Source organism: Caenorhabditis elegans, chromosome I (assembly GCF_000002985.6).
Source record: "Caenorhabditis elegans chromosome I".
NCBI lineage: Eukaryota > Metazoa > Nematoda > Chromadorea > Rhabditida > Rhabditidae > Caenorhabditis > Caenorhabditis elegans.
In genome coordinates this window covers 1,033,739-1,053,861 of record NC_003279.8, presented here as the reverse complement: position 1 = coordinate 1,053,861, position 20,123 = coordinate 1,033,739, and the positions used below count along the sequence as shown (strand labels likewise).

Here is a 20,123-nt window from a genome sequence, read left to right as displayed (position 1 = left end):
GTTTATTATAAGCCCCCCAGGCACCACCCCACACAACAGCTTCACCCGAATTTCTCTGCGCGTCTCTTTTACACAGCGTGCTCTCTCGCCCGCCGCACAGCTTCTCTTAGCCGTCTCGGGAATCGATCACATGTAGTCGTGTGGAGCACAAGGAAGAGAGCATTATTTCGAAATTTGGTGCCTTTTATTACGTTCACCGCGCGCGCGCTCACAACTATGAACGCTCAATTTCTGATTTTTCTAATGATCTACCGTGTTAATTCGCAGGTTTGTTGGGAATTTTGTAGCGGGTACTGTAGATCAGAGGTTGGCGGCTATTGCCTATTTGCCGGAAATTTTCAATTCCGGCAATTTGCCGATTTGCCGGAAAAAATCGTTTGCCGCCCACCACTGCTGTAGATTATTGTAGAAGATTTTTTTTTTTTTTTTGAAAATTCCAGTAAATTGAGCCCAAAAATCGATAATTCACTTTTCCACGTGGAGTACACGGCGTTAAAGATCAGTAGAGCGTTCTTTCTGACTTGAAAATTTGATTTTTGATTACAATCGACTTTATTTCTACTTTTTTCAAACGAATTGTGTCGATTTTGACCCATTTTTTATTGATTTTAAAAAAATCCAAAAAATCAAAAATTGACTTGTCCACGTGAAGTACACGTTTTAATTTGCAATGGAGCGCGTTTACTCATGAAGAAGTTTCAAAAACATTCAACACGGGGGTTCTGGCCTTTTTCATTTGACAATCGCCTGGCGGACAACGCGTGGGAAAGTGTCGTGTACTCCACACGGACAAATACATTTAGTTTTACAACTAAAATCGAGCCGCGACGCGACACGCAACGCGCCGTAAATCTACCCCAGATATGGCCGAGCCAAAATGGCCTAGTTCGGCAGAAATTTCCATTTCAATTTATAAGGGAAGCCAGAAATCCATGAAACATTGAATTCAAGTGAAACATCGGTGGAGCGCACTTTCTAACCTCGAAAAATTCCCCAAAAATTTTCAGTACGAACCGCAATCGAATATTGATCGTCTGGCACAAAGACCCGTTCTACCACAATGTCCACGTGAGTTGCGATACAAATGCGCTCCACTGCACACTGTTTTGCAGTGGAGCGCATCGGCTTGATTTTCAATGGCCTAGAAATCTCGGAGAAACTTAAGCCATGTCTTCTATTTTCAGGGGAATGGGAATGGGCGTGTCGAAACGGAGAATGCATAGCACATTATGACGTTTGTGACGGGATTACGCAGTGCACCGACGGGTCCGACGAGTGGAATTGCGAAGCGAGGTTAGGTTGCAAACACGCTCCAATGAGAAATTGCTCCACGTGGTGCCATTATGGTTTGATCTACAAAAAATGCGGGATTTTTTTGGCCAAAAATATGTGACGTCAGCACGTTCTGAACCATGGGAAATCAGTTGAGAACTCTGCCGCATTTTTTGTAGATCAGCGTAGATCAAGCCGCAATGAGACACTCTGACACCACGTGCGGCTTGTAAAAATCAATAAATAGTCATTGCTGTGCGGTACATTTTTTCACGCTTGTTACGAAATAAAATTTATATTTTATATAGCATTTTGACGACATTTTCCTTATCAGTAAAATTATCAAATTTTCCACCCAATTCCTTGGCTCGTTTTTCCTCCAGTTTCCACTTCCTGTTGAAAAAAAAATCCAAAAAAAATCGATAAAATGGCGGATTCGCTTCTCTCGAATATTCTTCAACAGGAGATCACCGATTTTCCGGAGTTATTCGATATGGGGTTTGTGTACACAAATATGTAGAGTCTATTGCGCTCTATAAAAAATCAATAAAATCGATATTCCAGGGGCGGAGCGCCGATGGCTCGTGAGGGAGTTGCTCAACCACGACAGACAAATGTGCAGGCCACCGTAGCGGCGGTGAAGGAGACAACGACGATAACCGCTGAATCTTCAGGTATTATTGATTTTTCTTATTTCGAAGACTATATTACGCGAACGCGTATTGCACAACATATTTGACGCGCAAAATATCTCGTAGCGAAAACTACAGTAATTCTTTGAATGACTACTGTAGGTCGATTTACGGGATCTCGATTGTCGAAATGAATATATTTTCGAATAGCCACAGCGACATTCAATTTAAATTTTTAATTAATTTCAACAAATCAAGCGGCCGTAAATCAACAGAAGCGCTACAGTAGTCATAGTTTTCGCTACGAGATATTTTGCGCGTCAAATATGTTGTGCAATACGCATTCTCAGAATTTTGTGTTCCCTGTAATACTACGCCATACGAGCAAGATTCTGTTGAACTAGGACACACTGCATCTCACGCGCAAACTAATCCCAAACCTCAAAAAAACACTATATTTCACGCGCAATTGTTGCAAACTTTCAAATTGAAAGCCACCATATTACACCATATCTTACGCGCAAATTTAATTAAACTATGTAAAACCACGTGGCGCACCAGAGTGTCTCATTTCGGCTTGATCTACGTAGATCTACAAAAAATGCGGGAGAAGAGACGCAGAGTTCTTAACCGATTTCGCACAAAAATTCCCGCATTTTTTGTAGATCAAACCGTAATAGGACAGCCTGGCACCACGTGTGAAACAACATATCTTTTTTGAAAATTTTGCAGTAAATCTCATGGTATGCGCCAAAAATTAGCCAAACTTCGCAACACACCGAATTTTACGCGCATATTCATCAAAAACCTTTTTTTTTTAATTTTCAGGCACCGTCACAATCCAATACTCGCACATTTTCTTCGCCTTTGTCGCGTTTTTCGTTCTCTCGGTTGCCGTAGTCGCTGTGATTCGTCGGCGATCACGACAAAAATCCGGATTTCGAAATCGACGTGGCGGCGGGCACGGGGGCCCGAGCATACTGCAACAGGATTCCGACGAAGACGATATTCTAATCAGTTCTATGTATTCTTGAATTTCGTTTTTTTTTTGGCACGTGGGGTGCCAGGCTGTCCCATTACGGTTTGATCTACAAAAAATGCGGGAATTTTTTGCCCAGAAAAATGTGAGAACTCTGCGTCTCTTCTCCCGCATTTTTTGTAGATCAGCGTAGATCAAGCCGCAATGAGACACTCTGCTAACACCACGTGTTTTGGCTGTACTACTTTTCTCTCTTTTCTCACTTTTATCTCGGGTTGTGTCATTGAATTATGAAGAAAAAAATAAATCAAATACATAAAAATTAATGGCGATTCAAATTCTATAGAGCTCCGGTTTCCTTGAGCAGTGCGGCGAGTTTTCCGTTCTTGGCTCCGGCCGCTGTGTCGTCACCGCCGCCGAAGAACTTGCCGTTGATGAAGACACGTGGCACCGAGCGGGCTCCGGTTAGAGAGCCAAGATAATCCTGAATCTCATTGCAATCCTTGCGCTCGTCGATTTCGATCCATTGCAGAGCGTCGGGCTTCACGTTGACCGATTCAAGAGCAGCACGAGCCTGAAAAATTGGGGTTTTTTAATTTTTCTCAAAAAATTATTTTAAAAAATGTATCCGAGACTCAAAAATTTTGCAAAAAAAAGATTTTGAAAATGGATAATATTTTTCTCAATTTTCACGGATTTCTGGCTTCCCTCATAAATTGAAATGGAAGAGTTTTTGCCGAACTAGGCCATTTGGCTCGGCCATATCTGGGGTAGATTTACGGCGCGTTGCGTGTCGCGTCGCGGCTCGATTTCAGTTGTAAAACTAAATGTATTTGTCCGTGTGGAGTACACGACACTTTCCCACGCGTTGTCCGGCAGCCGATTGTCAATGGAGCGCGAAAAATTCAATGAGGAATGCCAGAACCCCGTGACAGATTTTTTCGCAAATTATTGATTTTTGCCGTTGTCTTCAATTTTCCGAAAATTTCTCAAAAAAAATCGCTACGAGACCCAAAATTTCTGCATTTTCAGAAAAATACAGAAATGTTTGATTTTTAAGTTAAATTGAATTTGCAAAATTTCATACTGGTGCAACTGCGCTCTGTTGCACACGATTTTTTAAAATAATTTTTTTTGGAATAAATTTTTCAAAAAAATTGGGAAATTTCGCTGAAAATCCAGAAAAAAGCAAATTTTTTAGGACAAAATTGTTCAGAAAAATTTTTTTTTTTTTTTGATGACAAAAAGCAATTTTCGAGGAAAATTCAAATTTTTCAGAAAAATTGTGTTACCTTATGGCAGTACGGGCAGTACGATTTGCTGAATACGACAACTTTGGAAGATTGGAGAAGTCCGTCGACAAAGGCTTTTGACATGGTTTTTCTGAAATTTTTTGGTGTTTTTTCTCAAATTTTTGTTGAAAAAAAAAGGCAATGAAGTATAAGAAAAGCGTAGAGACAATTTGAATTTGAAAAAAATTGGGGAAAAAAAAATTAGAAATCACATTATCATCAAATAAATAATATATATATATATATATTAAATTTACAAAAACAAAATTCTGCGATATTATATAAAAAGGGAAAACATAGGCTTTAAAAGCAGCAAAAACTGAAGAAAATGATGATAAAAATGAGAGTGGAAATAGTGTATGGAAATGAGAGAGTGGCGAGAGAAAAAGAGAAACGGCGGCGACAATGACGTAAGAATCATGACAAATAGTGTTATTAGGCGAGGAAAATTCGGGAAAAAATACAGTTGTGAAATACAGAAATTTATAAAAAAAATTTTAAAGAAATTTCGAAATTACCGCCGTGCGGTGGAGCACAAATGCATTTTTGATATTCGATTAAAAAAAAATTTTTTTTTAATTTTTGGGCTTTCTAAAGCTAAATGATTTTTTTTAACTTTAAGGAGTTTTTAAAAAATTTAAAAAAAGGCCTTGCAAATGCGCTTCATCGCAAATTTGATGGTAGAGATGAAAAATTGGAGAATTTGAAATTTTCACGTGGTGTCAGAATGCCTCATTTCGATTTGATCTACTTTGATCTACAAAAAATGCGCGGGGACTGATTTCGCATGGTTAAGAAAGCGCTGACGTCACAACATTTTTGGGCGAAAAACTCCCGCATTTTTTGTAGATCAAACCGTCGATGGGACAGCCCCTGGCACCACGTGAATTTTGGGAAAAAAAATTTTTAAAAGGTTTTTTTAAACGCTTTTTATTTTAGACAAATCACTTTTTTTTAATTTGAAAATTAGTTTTTTTGCACCAAAAAAATTTCAAAAATCGGAAAATTTTGAATTTTTGGGATCACTTTTACTTAAAAAAAAACTCGTTAATTCGGAAAATTTTACGATTTTTCTGAAAAAACTCTGCAAATGCGCTCCATCGCGAATTTGCTGGTAGAGATGAAAAATTGGAGAATTTGAATTTTTGGCGGTACTTTTTGCCGAGTTTTTGAGAGAATTCATCAACTTTTCACGAAAAATTGATATTTTTAACGCTTTTTCTGATGAAAATTGCAAAAAAAACCTTTAAAAATTGGGCTAATAACACTTTTTTCAATTAGAAAATTAAAATTTTTGGGATAATTTTTTCCTTTAAAAATCCCATTAATTTGGAAAATGTTACGCTTTTTATGAAAAAAAAATTCAAAAAAAAAATTCTGCAAATGCGCTCCACTGCAAATTTGTCAACCATGTGAAATTTTAATTTTTAGGATAATTTTAGGATAAATTTAGGCTAATTTTAAAGTCGAAAATCCAAAAAAAAAAAAAAAATCAATAAATTATTCCTTCTTCTTCATCTCATCATCTCCACTATTTCTTCCAGTGATCCCTTTCAAAGTACTCATAATTTTTTTGAAAATGCCACGTGGCTTCTCCTCCTCTTTCGCCTCGAATGGCACAATGCCGACGGAAAACGCTTCGAGCGATGGTACAGTATCCTCAATCCACGTACCCGTGACGTCACGGCGGGAGAAGATCGGGGTGCCGATGAATTCCGAAATTGATTCTCCCTGTGGAAAAATATTGTTATTTTTTGGAAATATATCAATTTTTGAAATATATCGACTTTTGAATCAGGTGGGTGGGCGGAAAACGATTTTTTCCGGCAAATCGGAAAATTGCCGGAATTGTAAATTTCCCGCAAATCGGCAAACTGGGAATTTGCCGGTATTCAACAAAATTCCGGCAATCGATTTTCTTATCCGTTTTTTTTTTTTGGAAAAATATGTTTTCTGAAAAGAAAAAATCGATAATCTGGAATTACATATATTGAAAAATATTGATTTCACCGGAAAAAAAATTTGGAAAAATTTTGGAAAGAAAAAATCGATTTTTGGACAAAAAACCTTGAAAAAAAAATTGGAAATCGATATTCTGGAGATATATATTTTTGGGAGAGAAATCGATGAAAATTTCAATTTTTTGGAAGAATATTGATTTTTAGAAAAAAAAAATTTTTTTACTGAAAAAAATGATTTTTTTTTTGAAAAATGCCGTTTTTTGAGAATATAGAATTCTTGGATTTTTTTTTTGATTTTTAGAAAAAATACCTTTTTTTCTGGAATAAAATTTAGATTTTATTTTGGAAAAATATAGCATTCTAGAGAAAAATATCAATTTTTTATTGAGAAAATTCAATTTTTTCTGGAAAAAAGTATAGACTTATAGAGAAAAATGTGTATTTTATTTTATTTTCAGGACATTTTTTTTTTTTGGAAAAAAATCGATAATCTATAAAGAATATCGATTTTCTGGAAAATATTTATTTTTGGTTAAAGGATAAAGATTTTTAGAAACGTTTTTTTTTTCAAAAAATAAAAATGAACTTGGAAAAAAGTTCATTTTTATTTTATTTTTAATATTTACTTTTCGAAAAAAACTTAAATAGTTTGGAAAATATTTATTTTTGGTTTAAAAAAAAAGTTTTTTTGAAAAATATCGAATTTTTTCAAAAAAAAATTGGTAAAAGTTGAAAGGATTTTGGAATTTTGGAAAAAAAACAGGTTTTTAAAAAAAATATCGATTTTTTTAAAATTTATATTTTTGGAAACCTTTTTTTTTACAAAAATCGATTGGAAAAAAATTTTTAGACAAAATAATTTAATATTTGCAAAATGAAAAGAATATCGATTTATTTTGAAAAAAGTATTGAATTTAGAAAAATATGGATTTTTTTTTTTGGAAAAATCGATTTTCTGGAAATTTTTTTACTGAAAAAAAAACTGGAAATATATAGATTTTTCGGAAAGTTATCGAATTTTTTTGGAAAAATAGATTTTCTTGAGAAAAAATTTTTTTTTGGAAAAATCAATATTCTGGAAAAAATGGTAAATGGCAAAATGATTGATTTTTGGTAAAAAATCGGTTTTTTTTTCTTTCAAAATTACCATTCTCCCAACGGGCTCCGGGGTCCCAGGCTTCTCCTCGACTGCCGCCGCCGCCGCTGCCACCTCCGATATGGTTTGATCTACAGTAACCTCCTTCTCCACCTTCTCTGCACTATCTCGTTGTTGTTGCTCCTCCTCCTCTTTCTGCTGTTCTCGGATCTTCCGAAGTTCGGATCGCTGGTGACGTTCCTCACGAATTCGGATTTTCTCGGTGCCCTCGTGATCTCTGGCAACTTCCTGGAATGACATTTTTTTTTAAGTGACATTTTTTTGAATTTCAGAAAAAAAAGTGTTTTTTTCAAATTTTTTCCAAAGCAAATGATTTTAGAGAAAAATCTATGAAAATTGGAGTGAAAATTAGACAGAAAATTGCAAAAACCAAAAAAATCAGAAATCTTTTGGATTTTGAACCTTTTTTTTGTGATTTTTAGCTTTAAAAAAAGTAGAAAAATCGGCAAAAATTTGTTTTAAAAAAATATTTTTTCAAGTTTTTATTTGAAAAACGTAAACTGAAAATTATAGCCAAATTATTGATATATTTTATTAAAGGTGGACTAGCGCCAGTGGGGAAATTGCTTTAAAACATGCCTATGGTACCACAATGACCGAATATCATGATAAAAAAATTCAAAAAAATTTTCTAAATTTTATATGATTTTTTGAAAATTGAAAAAATCCCAGTTTTTGCCTAATTCCTATTTGAATTTCCGCCAATTGGATTTGTTCGATGGAGCGCGCTTGCACGTTTTTAAATTTATCTATTTTATTTTTTGTTATTTTCTACCGATTTTTAAGGTTTTCGGTGTATTTTTGCTTGAATTTTAGAGAAAAAGTCAAAATAAATGCAAATTTTCGATTAAAAAGCACGCTTACAGGCGTAAAAATGAAAAAGTACCGATTTTAAACGATTTCGAATCTGAATTAATTAATTTCACTGATTTACGCCTGTAATCGTGTTTTTCAATCGAAAATTTGCATTTATTTTCACTTTTTCTTTAAAATTAGAGCAAAAATACACCGAAAACATTAAAAATCGGTGGAAAATAACAAAAAATAAAATAAAAAAATTTAAAAACGTGCAAGCGCGCTCCATCGAACAAATCCAATTGGCGGAAATTCAAATAGGAATTAGGCAAAAACTGAGATTTTTTCAATTTTTAAAAAATCATATAAAATTTAGAAAATTTTTTTGAATTTTTTTATCATGATATTCGGTCATTGTGGTACCATAGGCATGTTTTAAAGCAATTTCCCCACTGGCGCTAGTCCACCTTTAATAAAATATATCAATAATTTGGCTATAATTTTCAGTTTACGTTTTTCAAATAAAAACTTGAAAAAATATTTTTTTAAAACAAATTTTTGCCGATTTTTCTACTTTTTTTAAAGCTAAAAATCACAAAAAAAAGGTTCAAAATCCAAAAGATTTCTGATTTTTTTGGTTTTTGCAATTTTCTGCTTTTTTTTTTTAATGAAAATGTTTTTATTATGAAAATTCAATTTTATTTAACTCTTTTTTTTTTTAGAAATTCATGGAAAAATTCTTTTTTTTTCAATTTTCAGAATAATTAGAAAATTTCGAAAATTGGATTTCCTTTAATTTTTTTAAAAATCACTTTTTCTGAATATTTCAAAAATGTAATTTTTTTTCAAAAACTAAATTCCATTTTCTTCAGTTTTAGGCATTTTTTCTAGTTTTTTTTTTCGCTTTTTTATATGATTTTTTTTTTGAAAATTAGAAAAATCTCAGTTTTTTCCTAATTCCTATTTGAATTACCGCCAATTGGATTTGTTCGGTGGAGCGCACTTTCTATATTTTTTATTAATTTATTTTATTTTTTCTCGTACTTTCACTGATTTTCTTCATTATTTGTGCATTTTTATCGGAAAAAGAGATAAAAAAATTCAAGAAAAATGCAAATTGTTCATTAAAAATCACTGAAAATGAGTAAAACTGTAAAATTATGAGTTCCGGCGGCATATTTTACAGTTTTACCCATTTTCAGTGATTTTCAATTTTTTAATAAATTGGATTCATTTTTTTGAAAATAAATTTTTTAGAATTTTTCAATAATTTTTTAAAAGTTAATCTAAATTTTTTTTTTAACTAAATTCCATTTTTCCTCAACTTTAGGCTATTTTTCTAGTTTGTTTTTTCGCTTTTCACAAAAAAAAAAATAGAAATTTCGGTTTTTTTTTTAATTTTGTATTTTGAAAATAAAAAAGAGAATTGAGGATTTTAAACAATTCTAAATTTTAAACAATTAAATATTTTAAACAATTAAATATTTTTTATTTCAATATCTGGAAATTTCAGAATTTTCAAAATAATTAGAAAACTTCGAAAATTATGAAAATTCTATTTTTTTCATTTTTTCGGTAGAAATTAGTTTTTTTTTAAATAAGATTTTTGATTTTTTTTAAATAATAACATATTTCATAAAAACTCTTATTTTTCGTTTTTTTTTTCGGTTTAAAAAATAATTAGAAAAGTTTGAAAATTGTGAAAATTCGATTTTATTTAATTTTTTAAAAATTAAATTAATTTAAAAAAATCAATTTTTCAGAATTTCAAAAGAAGAATTAAATTCCATTTTTCGTGTCAATTCTAGCCGAATTTTCCTAAAAACTCCTCCATTTCTTCAGCGCTTACCGTCTGCAACATTTCACAAAAAATATCAAACGGCGGTACTTCAAATCGTCCCCGTTCACGATCTCTCAGTGCTCCATACGTTTTATTGAATCCCATATAGAAATGCACTTTTTCCGACTGAATTGTCGGTGCCGGACGGGCTTCTTCATCATCATCATTATCCACCTCCTCCTGATTATGATCTTCCGAGTAGATTTTCAACGTCGCAAATTCCCGTTTCAACGATTTTCTCAAATAACCCGGTGGGTATCCCCGATAGAATCCCAATCTTCTCATCCTATAAACCCATTCTGGAATATCATCCGGTCCAAGGCTCAGCGCTTTTCGTAGATTCTGGCTCAGTCTTCCCGGCTTAAACTTGGCTTCCTGCTGCTGCTCGGTGACCTGAGAAATCCGTCCAGTTGGTTGGTGCTGCTGCTGCTTGTCATTCATGAATTCGAGCTTGTTCTTCCGGATTTCCGCGAAATTCTTGGGCTCCGGGCATTGAGCTATAGAGTGATCGCCGCCGCGGCAGTTGAAGCAACAATTTGTACGGCGACGCTTTTTTTCCGATTCTTCGGGCTCGTCGCACTGCAAAAAAAAATTTTTTTTTGGGACTTTTTCGCTAAAAACTTTCTTTTTTGATTTCCAAACAAATAATATTTGTTGCGGGAAAAAACGGAAAAAAAAGTATTTAAAAATCTTGAATTTTGTTTTTTTTTTCAGATTTTTCACAAAACGGAAAAAAAAAGTTTATAAAAACTTTAAAGATGGTGTAGTCGAATTTTTTTATTGCTTAATTAGACTCAAAATTGTCTGAAAACACCGAATTTCATAATGAAACTTCTTGAAAACTTCTCAAAAAAAAAGTTATGACGGCTCAAAAAATGGCCTAAAATTAGTTAAAATCGGAAATTTAACCGACTTGTCAAGCGGCTGGAAACTAATTTTTTTTTAAATCACCGTCAAATTTTGGGTATACAATTTTAATTATCTTGCGTTTTCAACTTCATTTAGGTATTTTAAAGTCGATTTTTAAATTGTTTTAAACCAACTCACGCCGGAGGCACCACGTTTTCAAGATCTGTTCAAAAACATAGTTTTCAGACATCTGGCACTGTGCCAACTGCAGTTTTCTCCATGAAAAACGAAACAACGATGCTCCGAACATTTCAAAAAATATCTTTCTGAACGCTAAACAACACGCGACGCGTAACATCGGAGCATCGTTGTTTCGGTTTTCACGGAGAAAACTGCAGTTGGCACGGTGCCAGATCCTGAAAACCTTGTTTTCGAACAGATCTTGAAAACGTGGTGCCTCCGGCGAGATTTGGTTAAAAAATTTAAAAATCTACTTTAAAATACTTAAATCGAGTTGAAAACCCAAGATAAGTACATTGTATACTCAAAATTTGACAGTGATTTCAAAAAAAAAAAAAAGTTTCCAGCCGCTCGACAAGTCGGTCAAATTTCAAATTTTAACTAATTTTAGGCCATTTTTCGAGCCGCCATAACTTTTTTTTTGAGAAGTTTTCAAGTAGTTTCATTATGAAATTTGGTTTTTTTCAGACAATTTTGAGTCTAATGAAGCAATAAAAACATTTTTTTTCGTAAAAAACGGATTAAATTTTTGAAAAAAAAAACGAAAAATTGAAGATTTTTAAAACTTTTTTTCGTTTTATTTTTTTTAACGGAAAAAAAAGTTTTTCAAAGTTTTGAAATTGAAATTTTTGTGACTAAATTATTGAAGAAAGCATATTTTTATCACAAAATTATTTATTTAAAAAAAACCAAAAATTCTAGATTTTTTTTTTTTTTTTCGGTTTTTTTGAATTTTTTTATTGAAAAAAAAACGAAAATTCGAAAATTTTCAATGCTTTTTTCGTTTTTTTTTCCAAAATTTACGAGAGAAAAATTAAAAAAAAAATTTAAAAATTTAAAGTTTCAGTTTTTTAAACCAATTTTTCACAACTTTAAAAAACCGAAAAAAATTCGAAAAATCTTGAATTTTTCGATTTTTGTAATTTTTCTCAGAAAAAAGATTCAAGGTTTGCCGGCGGCGCCAATACCTAACGAGACCCAAATTTTGTGACCGCCGGAGCGTTTTTGACTGTCATTGGAGGGCGTTTGCACCTTAATTCCCACAAAAATCGACTTTTTTCGACGTTTTTCATAGAAAATTCACATTTTTCTCCAATTTTTTGGGAAAATCCCCCTGATTTTTCTTCAATTTTCTCCACAATTTTCAATTAGTACCTGTTCCCCAAACATTCTTTTCCGCATATTTTTCGCCCAATTACTACTAGTTTTAACTTCCGCATCATCATCAGCTGATGGTGTTTCCCTCTCCAAATCCTCATTCGGAATGATTCCCGAGCAATTTTTATCGATTATAAAGTCATCTAATCCATCCATAAGTGCCGCCGAATTGGGTGAAAGTGATATTTCTCCATCTTCAGACATTTTTTTACTACTGGAATATTGAAACGGAAATTAGTTTTTAAAAAATTTGAAAATTCGCGGAAACTCTGAAAATGCTAATGGAATTTTTCCAAAAAACCAACAAAAAACAATATAAATTAACAAGAAAAACCTAGAACCTCTCCGAAAAAACGCAGAAATTTTATTTTTCCAAAAATTAATGTGGAAAACGTCAAATTTTAAGAATTCGGTGAAAAAATAGGCGATATCAAAAGAAATTTGCGGGAATTTAACGAAAATCGCCGATTTTTCAAGTTTGTTTTGTGAAATCTGATAAATTCCGACATTTTTCGCACTTTAATACCGAAAAAAAAATTGGAAAAATCGCGAAAAAACATTAAAAACTAGCTACAGTAATCTTAAAGGCGCACACTTAAAATTTTAAATCCTAGATTTTCGTTGCGAGACCTGTGGGTCCATTTAAATCGTTTTTTGTCATTTTTTATCGATTTTTGTTCAATTTTCACTCCGATTTGCGAGTTTTCAGTGAAAATTTCACAAAAAAATCCAGAACCTGTCCGACAAAAAAAATTTTTCGAATAAAAAAAAATATTTCAGAGCCAAAAATTGTTACTCTTTTCAATAAAAACAAAAAAATAATTTAAAAATGTTATTTTTTCAACAAAAAAAAATTCCAAAATAATCGATAAAGCCCGTCCATCGTGTAGTTTTGACCAGCTTTTTACCCAAAATTCTCTTCATTTATAGCTCCAAAGAGCCCTCCAACTGCACAAATTCCTTCTTGCCGCGTAGTTTTGTGAGAAGAATCTGCAAAAAATCGATTTTTTGTGAATTTTATTAAAAAAAACCTAATTTTACCTCATTTTTATTGATTTTTCTCATTAAAACAGCGAATAAGCCCGCTTCCCGCCGCGTCAAGTTCAAAATCGTCAGGATTTTTGCGGAAAGAAACAGGAAATTCCATTGCTCTGTCATCATCGCAAATCCGTCGACAGCTCGCTCACAAACTTCCCGAAAAAGTTGAAAATTGACGGGTTCCACCGAATTTTTCACATATTTATCAACAATAATATTCACAATTTGACAAAATGGGGTCTTGCCACGATCTCCGAAGGCTTGAAGTTGCGGCGCCAGCTTTTCCAACAAAATCGAGCAAATTTCGACGATTCGTTCGTCGTTTTTGGCGATTTTCGTGTCGAAAATCTCCGAAATTTGTGTGATAATCGTGTCGGGATTGGGTTTCAAGAATGAAATGTCTGGCAAGTGGCGAAAATTGGATTTTATTCGGATTTTTTCGCAAATTTCCTCAATAATTTCCATTGGAGACGTGCATGTCGAGTTGGGAATCGTTTTTGAGAGAAATTGACGAAATAAGTCGTTGAATTGGGCTTCTGAAAAAAAAATTTTTTTTAAAAGATATTTTTCGCGTTTTTACACCGGAAAAACTGAAAAAATCGCGAAAAATCAATAAAAATTAGCTACAGTAATCTTAAAGCCGCACAACTAAATTCTCAAATCCTAGATTTTCGTTGCGATACCCGCGGGTCTATTTAAATCTATTTTTGCAATTTTTTTTAACGATTTTTTTATCGTTTTTTGCCTAAAATCGTCGTTTTTACCCACCATTTCCGTCGTAAAACGCAGAAAATCCCAAAATTAACGTAGAAAACAGCAAATTTGAAGAATTCGGTGGCAAAATCGAAAAATCGGCAATTTCCAACAAAATTTGCGGGAATTTAATGAAAATCGCGGTTTTTTCCTCGATTTTTCCAGATTTTTGCATCATTTTTTGTGAAATTTGTTGAATTCTCAGTGCTAATCCTTTTCGATCGATTCGTGTGGCCATGATTTTCAGCTGATTTTCAATGAAAATAATCGAATTTTCATCGAATTTCTCCAGCGAATTCCGCCAAAATCCGTCGGAATTCACCGGCGCCTGCAGATTTTTTGCCGTTTCCAACAAAAATTGAAAATCCTCGTCAGCTCTCTGCTGTAGGAACCAGTTCAATTCGTAATCCGAGAAATCTCGAAGATATTCAACGGCGAGCTCGAGCTCCGAGTTCATGAGAAGTTTGGTTTTTGTGCGATTTTCTTTGAAATAAGAGTGAATTTTTGGTTTTTCGGCGCCGAGGAGCTTCATAATATCGAAGAAAATGATGATAATCCGCTGAAAATTTGAAATTTTAGTCCAAAAATTAATAAAAAACTACCTTTCCAACCACAGAAGCACCTGGAAATTGCTTTTCCAGATACAAATCGAATTCGCCGAGTAGTATGGCCTCTGAAATGTCTATTTTTCGGTCAAAAAATGGAATTCCAAGGGGAAAATCACCATTTCTATAGATCAAACTGAGCACGTAAATGAGCAAAATCGATGCCTGTGGGGCGTCGATTGTCACCAATTCCAGGCGATTTTTGATTATTGGCCACGATTTTGCGAACGCATCGAATTCTGCAATTTTTCAGATTATTTTGGTGGGAAAATGGGGGGTTTTTTGGCCTTTTTCGGTTTAAAAAAAACCGTTTTTTTCTGTTTTTTCCCGGAAATTCAACCAAAAATGGTTTTTTTTTCAAAGAAAACCCTCCAACACGGCCATGTGTCGATTTACGCAGCTCGTGTACTCCGAGAGGAAAAGAATATCAGAGTTTTTGGCTAATTCTCTTACCCTAATCGCCGTATGTAATGAAAAATTCGATAAAAACGACGAAAAATCACATTTTTCTATGAATTCTGGGAGAAAATAGAGGAAAAATCGATAAAAATGACGACAAAAATAGATTTAAATGGACACACGGGTCTCGCAACGAAAATCTAGGATTTAAAATTTTAGGTGTGCGCCTTTAAGGTTACTGTAGCTAATTTTTATTGATTTTTTGCGATTTTTCCATTTTTTTTCCGGTTTAAACGTGCGAAAAATGTCGGAATTAATCAGATTTTGCAAAAAAATAACGTAAAAATCGGCGATTTTCGTTAATTTTTCGTTGAATTTCCCCTATTTTGCCACCGAATTCTTCAAATTTGCTGTTTTCTACGTTAATTTTAGGATTTTCTGCGTTTTACGACGGAAGTGGTGGGTAAAAACGACGATTTTGGGCGAAAATCGATAAAAAAATGGCAAAAAAAGATTTAAATGGACCTACGGGTCTCGCAACGAAAATCTAGGATTTAAGGTTTTAAGTGTGCGCCTTTAAGGTTACTGTAGCTAATTTCTATTGACTTTTCGCGTTTTTTCCATTTTTTTCCGGTTTAAACGTGCGAAAAATGTCGGAATTATCAGCTTTCACAAAAAATCTGGAAAAATCGGCGAAAAAAAGTAAAATATAACATTTTTCAATGAATTCTGGAAGAAAATTGAGGAAAAATCGATGAAAAATGACAAAAATAGATTTAAAGCGACATACGGGTCTCAAAACGAAAAGCTGATATTCAAGAATTTTTTCTATGCGCCTTTAAGGTTACCGTAGTACTTTTTTTTATTGATTTTTTGAATTTTTTAAAGAAAAATGTCAAATAATTCCTGTTTTTGAATAATTTTTCCTAATTCTTGGGTCCTGAATATATAAATTTGACTTTTTTTTTCTGAAAATTTTGAAAAAAATCAATAAAAATGTACTACAGTAACCTTGAAGGCGCATATCGAAAAAAAGGTGGGACTTCTCCTCGAGGAGTACACGCAAGTCCCGTAAATCGACAAATGGGCAATTTTAACAATTTAACAATTTTTAGGCCAGAAAATCATCAAAAATATCGATTTTCAGTGAAAAAAAACGGAGATTTTAGTCAAATTTACCTAGAAAAATGCGATTTAAAAGCTGCAACGGGGCGAAAAGCACGCTCGCCTCCAGAGCATACAAATACTTCTCGTTCACAATAATTTCCACGTATTTCTGCACAGAATTCCGATTTAAATCAAGCTTAGCGAGCGGATTAGCCATCAAATTGTCGAAAATTCGAGGCAGAAGCTTGCTTTTCAACACGGTTTCCAAAATTGAGAATTTCTGCAAAAAAAATTCTGATATTTGGGGCTCCGCGGAGCTCGGCTTCCAGAAAACCTTCTTTTGCTCTTTTTCGTTCACCGGTTCCAGTAGAGAAATGAGCTTTGAGCACGCTCGGGGAATATCTTCAAGCCTCGTTTCACACAATAATCCGAGAAGTTGAATGAGCCGGGATGGCGGCTTTTCGTCGGTTTTGTCTGAAAAAGTATTAAATTTTCTATTAAAAATCGGAATTTTGGCCTAAAAACAAGCTTTTTTTTCTGAAAAGTGCGATTTTTTAAAAGGATTTTTCGAATTTTTTCAGCAAAAATCGCAATTTTTCAGGCGGAATCGATTTTTTTTCGATTAAAATTGAGCTTAAACCATAATTTTTCGGGAATTTCTAATTTCTGAAAGCCAAAATTGCAATTTTCAGGACAAATAAATTGAGTTTTTAAGACAAAATCCCGATTTTTAAAGAATTTTTCGAATTTTTCATCCAAAATCGCAATTTTTCAGGCGGAATCGATTTTTTTCGCTTAAAATTGAGCGTTTGGCTTTCAGAAATTAGAAATTCCAGAAAAATTACGGTTTAAGCTCAATTTTAAGCAAAAAAAAAAATCGCTTACGCCTGGAAAAATGCGATTTTTGCTGAAAAAAAAAAAGGAAAATCATTTTAAAAATCGGTATTTTGGCCTAAAAACTCAATAATTGTTGTCTGAAAATTGCGATTTTGGCACTCAGAAATTGGAAATTCCATAAAAAACCATAGTTGAAGCTCAATTTTAAGCTCAAAAGTTGATTCTGGCCGGAAAAATGCGATTTTTTCTGAAAAAAATCGAAAAATCCTTGTAAAATTCGGTATTTTGGCCTAAAAACTCGAAATCTGTTCTGAAAAATGCGATTTTAGCTTATAGAAATTGGAAATTCCAGAAAAACTATGGTTTAAGCTCAATTTTAAGCGCAAAAAAATCGATTAGGCCGGGAAAATTGCAATTTTGGCTAAAAAAAAAGTATCAAATTTTCCTCTAAAAATCAGGATTTTGGCCTAAAAACTCAATTTTTTTCGAAAATTGGGATTTTTTCAAGAGGATTTTTCGAACTTATTCAGCAAAAATCGCATTTTTCCAGGGGGAATCGATTTTTTTCGATTAAAATTGAGCTTAAACCATAATTTTTCGGGAATTTCTAATTTCTGAAAGCCAAAATTGCAATTTTCAGAACAAATAAATTGAGTTTTTAAGACAAAATCTCGATTTTTAAAGGATTTTTCGAATTTTTTCATCCAAAATGGCAATTTTTCAGACGGAATCGATTTTTGTGCTTAAAATTGCGATTTTGGCTCTCAGAAATTAGAAATTCCATAAAAAACCATATAATTTTAAGCGAAAAAACTGATTTTGCCTGGAAATTTGCGATTTTTTCTGAAAAAAATCAAAAAATCTTTTTAAAAATCGGGATTTTGGCCTAAAAACTTGAAATTTGTTCTGAAAAATCCTGAACTTTTGCTGAAAAAAAAATCGAAAATCCTTCTAAAAATCGGGATTTTGGCCTAAAAAGTCAAAATTTATCCTGAAAATTGCGATTTTGGCTCTCAAAAATTAGAAATTCCATTAAAAACCGTGGTTTAAGCTCAATTTTAAGCTCAAAAATTGATTTTGCCTGGAAAAATGCGATTTTTGCTGAAAAAAATCGAAAAATCCTTTTGGAAATCGGGATTTTGGCCTAAAAACTCAAAATTTTTTCTGAAAATTGCGATTTTGGCTCTCAAAAATTGGAAATTCCATTAAAAAAACCATGAAAGTTGATTCTGCCTGGAAAATTGCGATTTTGGCTGAAAAATTATTGAATTTTCCGTTAAAAATCGGTATTTTGGCCTAAAAACTCAGTAATTGTTGTCTGAAAATTGCGATTTTGGCACTCAGAAATTGGAAATTTCGAAGAAATTATGGCTTAAGCTCAATTTTTAGCTTTAAAAAAAAAACCATTTTTCTTCATTTGTTCTTCAAATTGAAATTTTTAGTGCAAAAAATCAGTTTTCAGCAAAATTTTAAAAGCGAAAATTAATTTTTCCTTGGAAATTTGAATTTTTCTCCAGAATTTCAGATTTTCAAAAAAAAATCAATAATTTACCAATAACCGAGCAATTCTGAAGCTCTCCGAGTAATTCTATATAATATTCAAAATATTCTATCGCTGAAATCACCGTCATCGCGTTGAAAAGCCCTGAAATTAAAAAAAAACAATGAGAAAATTCAGAAAAATCGAAACTTTTTCGGGCTTACGTTCGATAATTGTGGGCGAATCCGACAATTTTGATTTTATCAGGCAGTTTAACGCCTCGTGAAGCCTCGTACCATCCTTGTAGAGCTCGATAAAGTATTTTTGCACACAACCGCACGAAAAACACTGGAAAAAATGGAATTTTCGGCGGGTTTTCAGTTTTCCGGGCGGAAAATCACCAACCTCTAGCTTGGATTTTCGATTTCTGCAGAGAAAATACAATTTTAGAATTGCATATGCTTTTTTTGAAGTTTCAGAATCAAGGAATAACTTGTCGCCGGCGTCCAAAAAATCCAGCACAACGTGAGGATCCAGCTGAAAAATTCGAAAAATCATTAAAATCCAATTTTTTTTCTGGTTTAAAAACCTTTTTTCTCGTTTCATCTCGTAAAATTTGCTTCAATAATGATGTGAAAATTCGATTTATCACTTCATCCTGCCCAATCGCGGTTTTTTTCATGAATTTTAGGATTAAAAGTGGCTCCTGGTAGTTTTCAGCGGCGATTTCACGGGAAAGCGCTGTCAAAAGCAGATGGAAGTCTGTTTCGTTCGATAGCTGCAAGAATTTTTCAATTTTTTGGCAAAATTTGGCGGATTTTTACTCTTTCCGGCGATTTCCAAATCGATGTGAAGAGAGATTCGTCGAAAACTGCATATTCCAGCTCTTCGGCAGCAAATCCCTCGGTAATATCGTTGATAACTAAAATAAAATCTTTTAATTTTCACAAATTTTCTTCAAAAAAAAAAACCTGGAATACACCGTCGCCGTCGCATTATTTGCTAAAAACCCGAATTTTTTTTCGCCTAAAAAAAAAAAATCAATTCAAACGCGCGGGCCTCGGTGGCCGTGGCCTAGAAACCCGCGCGAGGGAGATTTGAAATTTGAACACTCAAAACTTGGCACTCTGCCAATTATTTGAATCTGGCCCAATATGCGGCACTTTGCCTCTTTGTCCTTGATTTCTTCGTGTGTAATATGCTAATTTGTTGCCTTTTCACGTGATATTCTTGGGTTTTTGCCGAAAAATCGCAAAATTACAGCTCAAAATTTAAATAAATGTATTTTTCGGAATGTTTCAGAATCTCGGCAATATTCCATATAATTTTAAGAAATATATGTAATGATTGAGCCAATTTACGGTGCTTGTGCTGTTTAATAGTTTTGTTTTCGAAAATTTTCCAATTTTCTGCTCAAAAATTAAAGACGCAGGCAATTTCCTCCGGCACGGGTCTCGCCACGAAAAGCCGATCGAGAATTTAACGAGTTTTTATCGAATTTTCGCAGTTTTTTGTGAAGATTTTCGAGATTTCAGCAAGTTTTCAAGTAAAAATCCCACCTTTTCTAGAGAATATGCGTTTTTTTTTGCTTTTTCACGTGATATGCTCGGTTTTTTGCCTGAAAAAAAAAGGAAAATTTCGGCTCAGAAATGGAATAAATGCAATTTTTCATGAATGTTTCAGAATCTCGGCACTAATCCATTTTTTTTTTGAAATATATTGAACCAATT

At 33.2% G+C, this 20,123-nt stretch overlaps 4 protein-coding genes across 13 annotated transcripts; 1 reads left to right on the top strand and 3 right to left on the bottom strand.

Annotated features, from left to right (window-relative positions):
- Nucleotides 1–35: 35 nt before the first annotated feature.
- Y34D9A.8 lies at nucleotides 36–3,211 on the top strand (the record flags this gene model as incomplete). 3 transcript variants are annotated; one of them, NM_001380892.2, is made up of 5 exons in its annotated part: nucleotides 36–267; nucleotides 1,008–1,068; nucleotides 1,185–1,293; nucleotides 1,837–1,946; nucleotides 2,733–3,205. In NM_001380892.2, the coding sequence occupies 5 exons, from the start codon at nucleotides 217–219 to the stop codon at nucleotides 2,936–2,938; spliced, it is 537 nt and encodes a 178-aa protein (NP_001367694.1). The 3 variants fall into 3 exon arrangements, with proteins under 3 accessions (NP_001367694.1, NP_001076619.1, NP_001368423.1); NM_001083150.3 differs by lacking the exons at nucleotides 36–267; nucleotides 1,008–1,068; nucleotides 1,185–1,293 and adding an exon at nucleotides 1,644–1,770 and having other exon boundaries at nucleotides 2,733–3,211; NM_001380911.1 differs by lacking the exons at nucleotides 36–267; nucleotides 1,008–1,068; nucleotides 1,185–1,293 and having other exon boundaries at nucleotides 1,850–1,946; nucleotides 2,733–2,938.
- On the bottom strand, nucleotides 3,135–4,266 carry glrx-10 (Glutaredoxin-1). Its single transcript, NM_058411.6, has 2 exons — nucleotides 4,176–4,266; nucleotides 3,135–3,457 (listed from the first exon to the last, which is right to left on the bottom strand). The coding sequence occupies exons 1-2, from the start codon at nucleotides 4,257–4,259 to the stop codon at nucleotides 3,224–3,226; spliced, it is 318 nt and encodes a 105-aa protein (NP_490812.1). The 5' UTR covers nucleotides 4,260–4,266; the 3' UTR covers nucleotides 3,135–3,223.
- Nucleotides 4,262–12,390, bottom strand: Y34D9A.7 (the record flags this gene model as incomplete). Of its 3 annotated transcripts, NM_058410.6 has the most annotated exons (4): nucleotides 4,262–5,906; nucleotides 7,284–7,520; nucleotides 9,937–10,506; nucleotides 12,172–12,390. In NM_058410.6, 4 exons carry the CDS (start codon nucleotides 12,376–12,378, stop codon nucleotides 5,676–5,678), a joined length of 1,245 nt encoding a protein of 414 aa, NP_490811.3. The 3 variants fall into 3 exon arrangements, with proteins under 3 accessions (NP_490811.3, NP_001293258.1, NP_001293259.1); NM_001306329.1 differs by lacking the exon at nucleotides 12,172–12,390 and having other exon boundaries at nucleotides 5,676–5,906; nucleotides 9,937–10,368; NM_001306330.1 differs by lacking the exons at nucleotides 9,937–10,506; nucleotides 12,172–12,390 and having other exon boundaries at nucleotides 5,676–5,906; nucleotides 7,284–7,286.
- Nucleotides 12,391–12,814: 424 nt separating this feature from the next.
- Y34D9A.3 lies at nucleotides 12,815–19,419 on the bottom strand (the record flags this gene model as incomplete). 6 transcript variants are annotated; one of them, NM_001306327.4, is made up of 13 exons in its annotated part: nucleotides 12,815–13,164; nucleotides 13,216–13,748; nucleotides 13,981–14,524; nucleotides 14,568–14,638; nucleotides 14,690–14,809; nucleotides 16,149–16,356; nucleotides 16,411–16,550; nucleotides 18,466–18,558; nucleotides 18,618–18,741; nucleotides 18,799–18,930; nucleotides 18,983–19,171; nucleotides 19,218–19,315; nucleotides 19,365–19,414. In NM_001306327.4, 13 exons carry the CDS (start codon nucleotides 19,387–19,389, stop codon nucleotides 13,099–13,101), a joined length of 2,343 nt encoding a protein of 780 aa, NP_001293256.1. The 6 variants fall into 6 exon arrangements, with proteins under 6 accessions (NP_001293256.1, NP_001293252.1, NP_001293257.1 ...); NM_001306323.5 differs by having other exon boundaries at nucleotides 13,000–13,164; nucleotides 14,568–14,647; nucleotides 19,365–19,419; NM_001306328.4 differs by lacking the exon at nucleotides 19,365–19,414 and having other exon boundaries at nucleotides 13,001–13,164; nucleotides 19,218–19,317.
- Nucleotides 19,420–20,123: the final 704 nt, after the last annotated feature.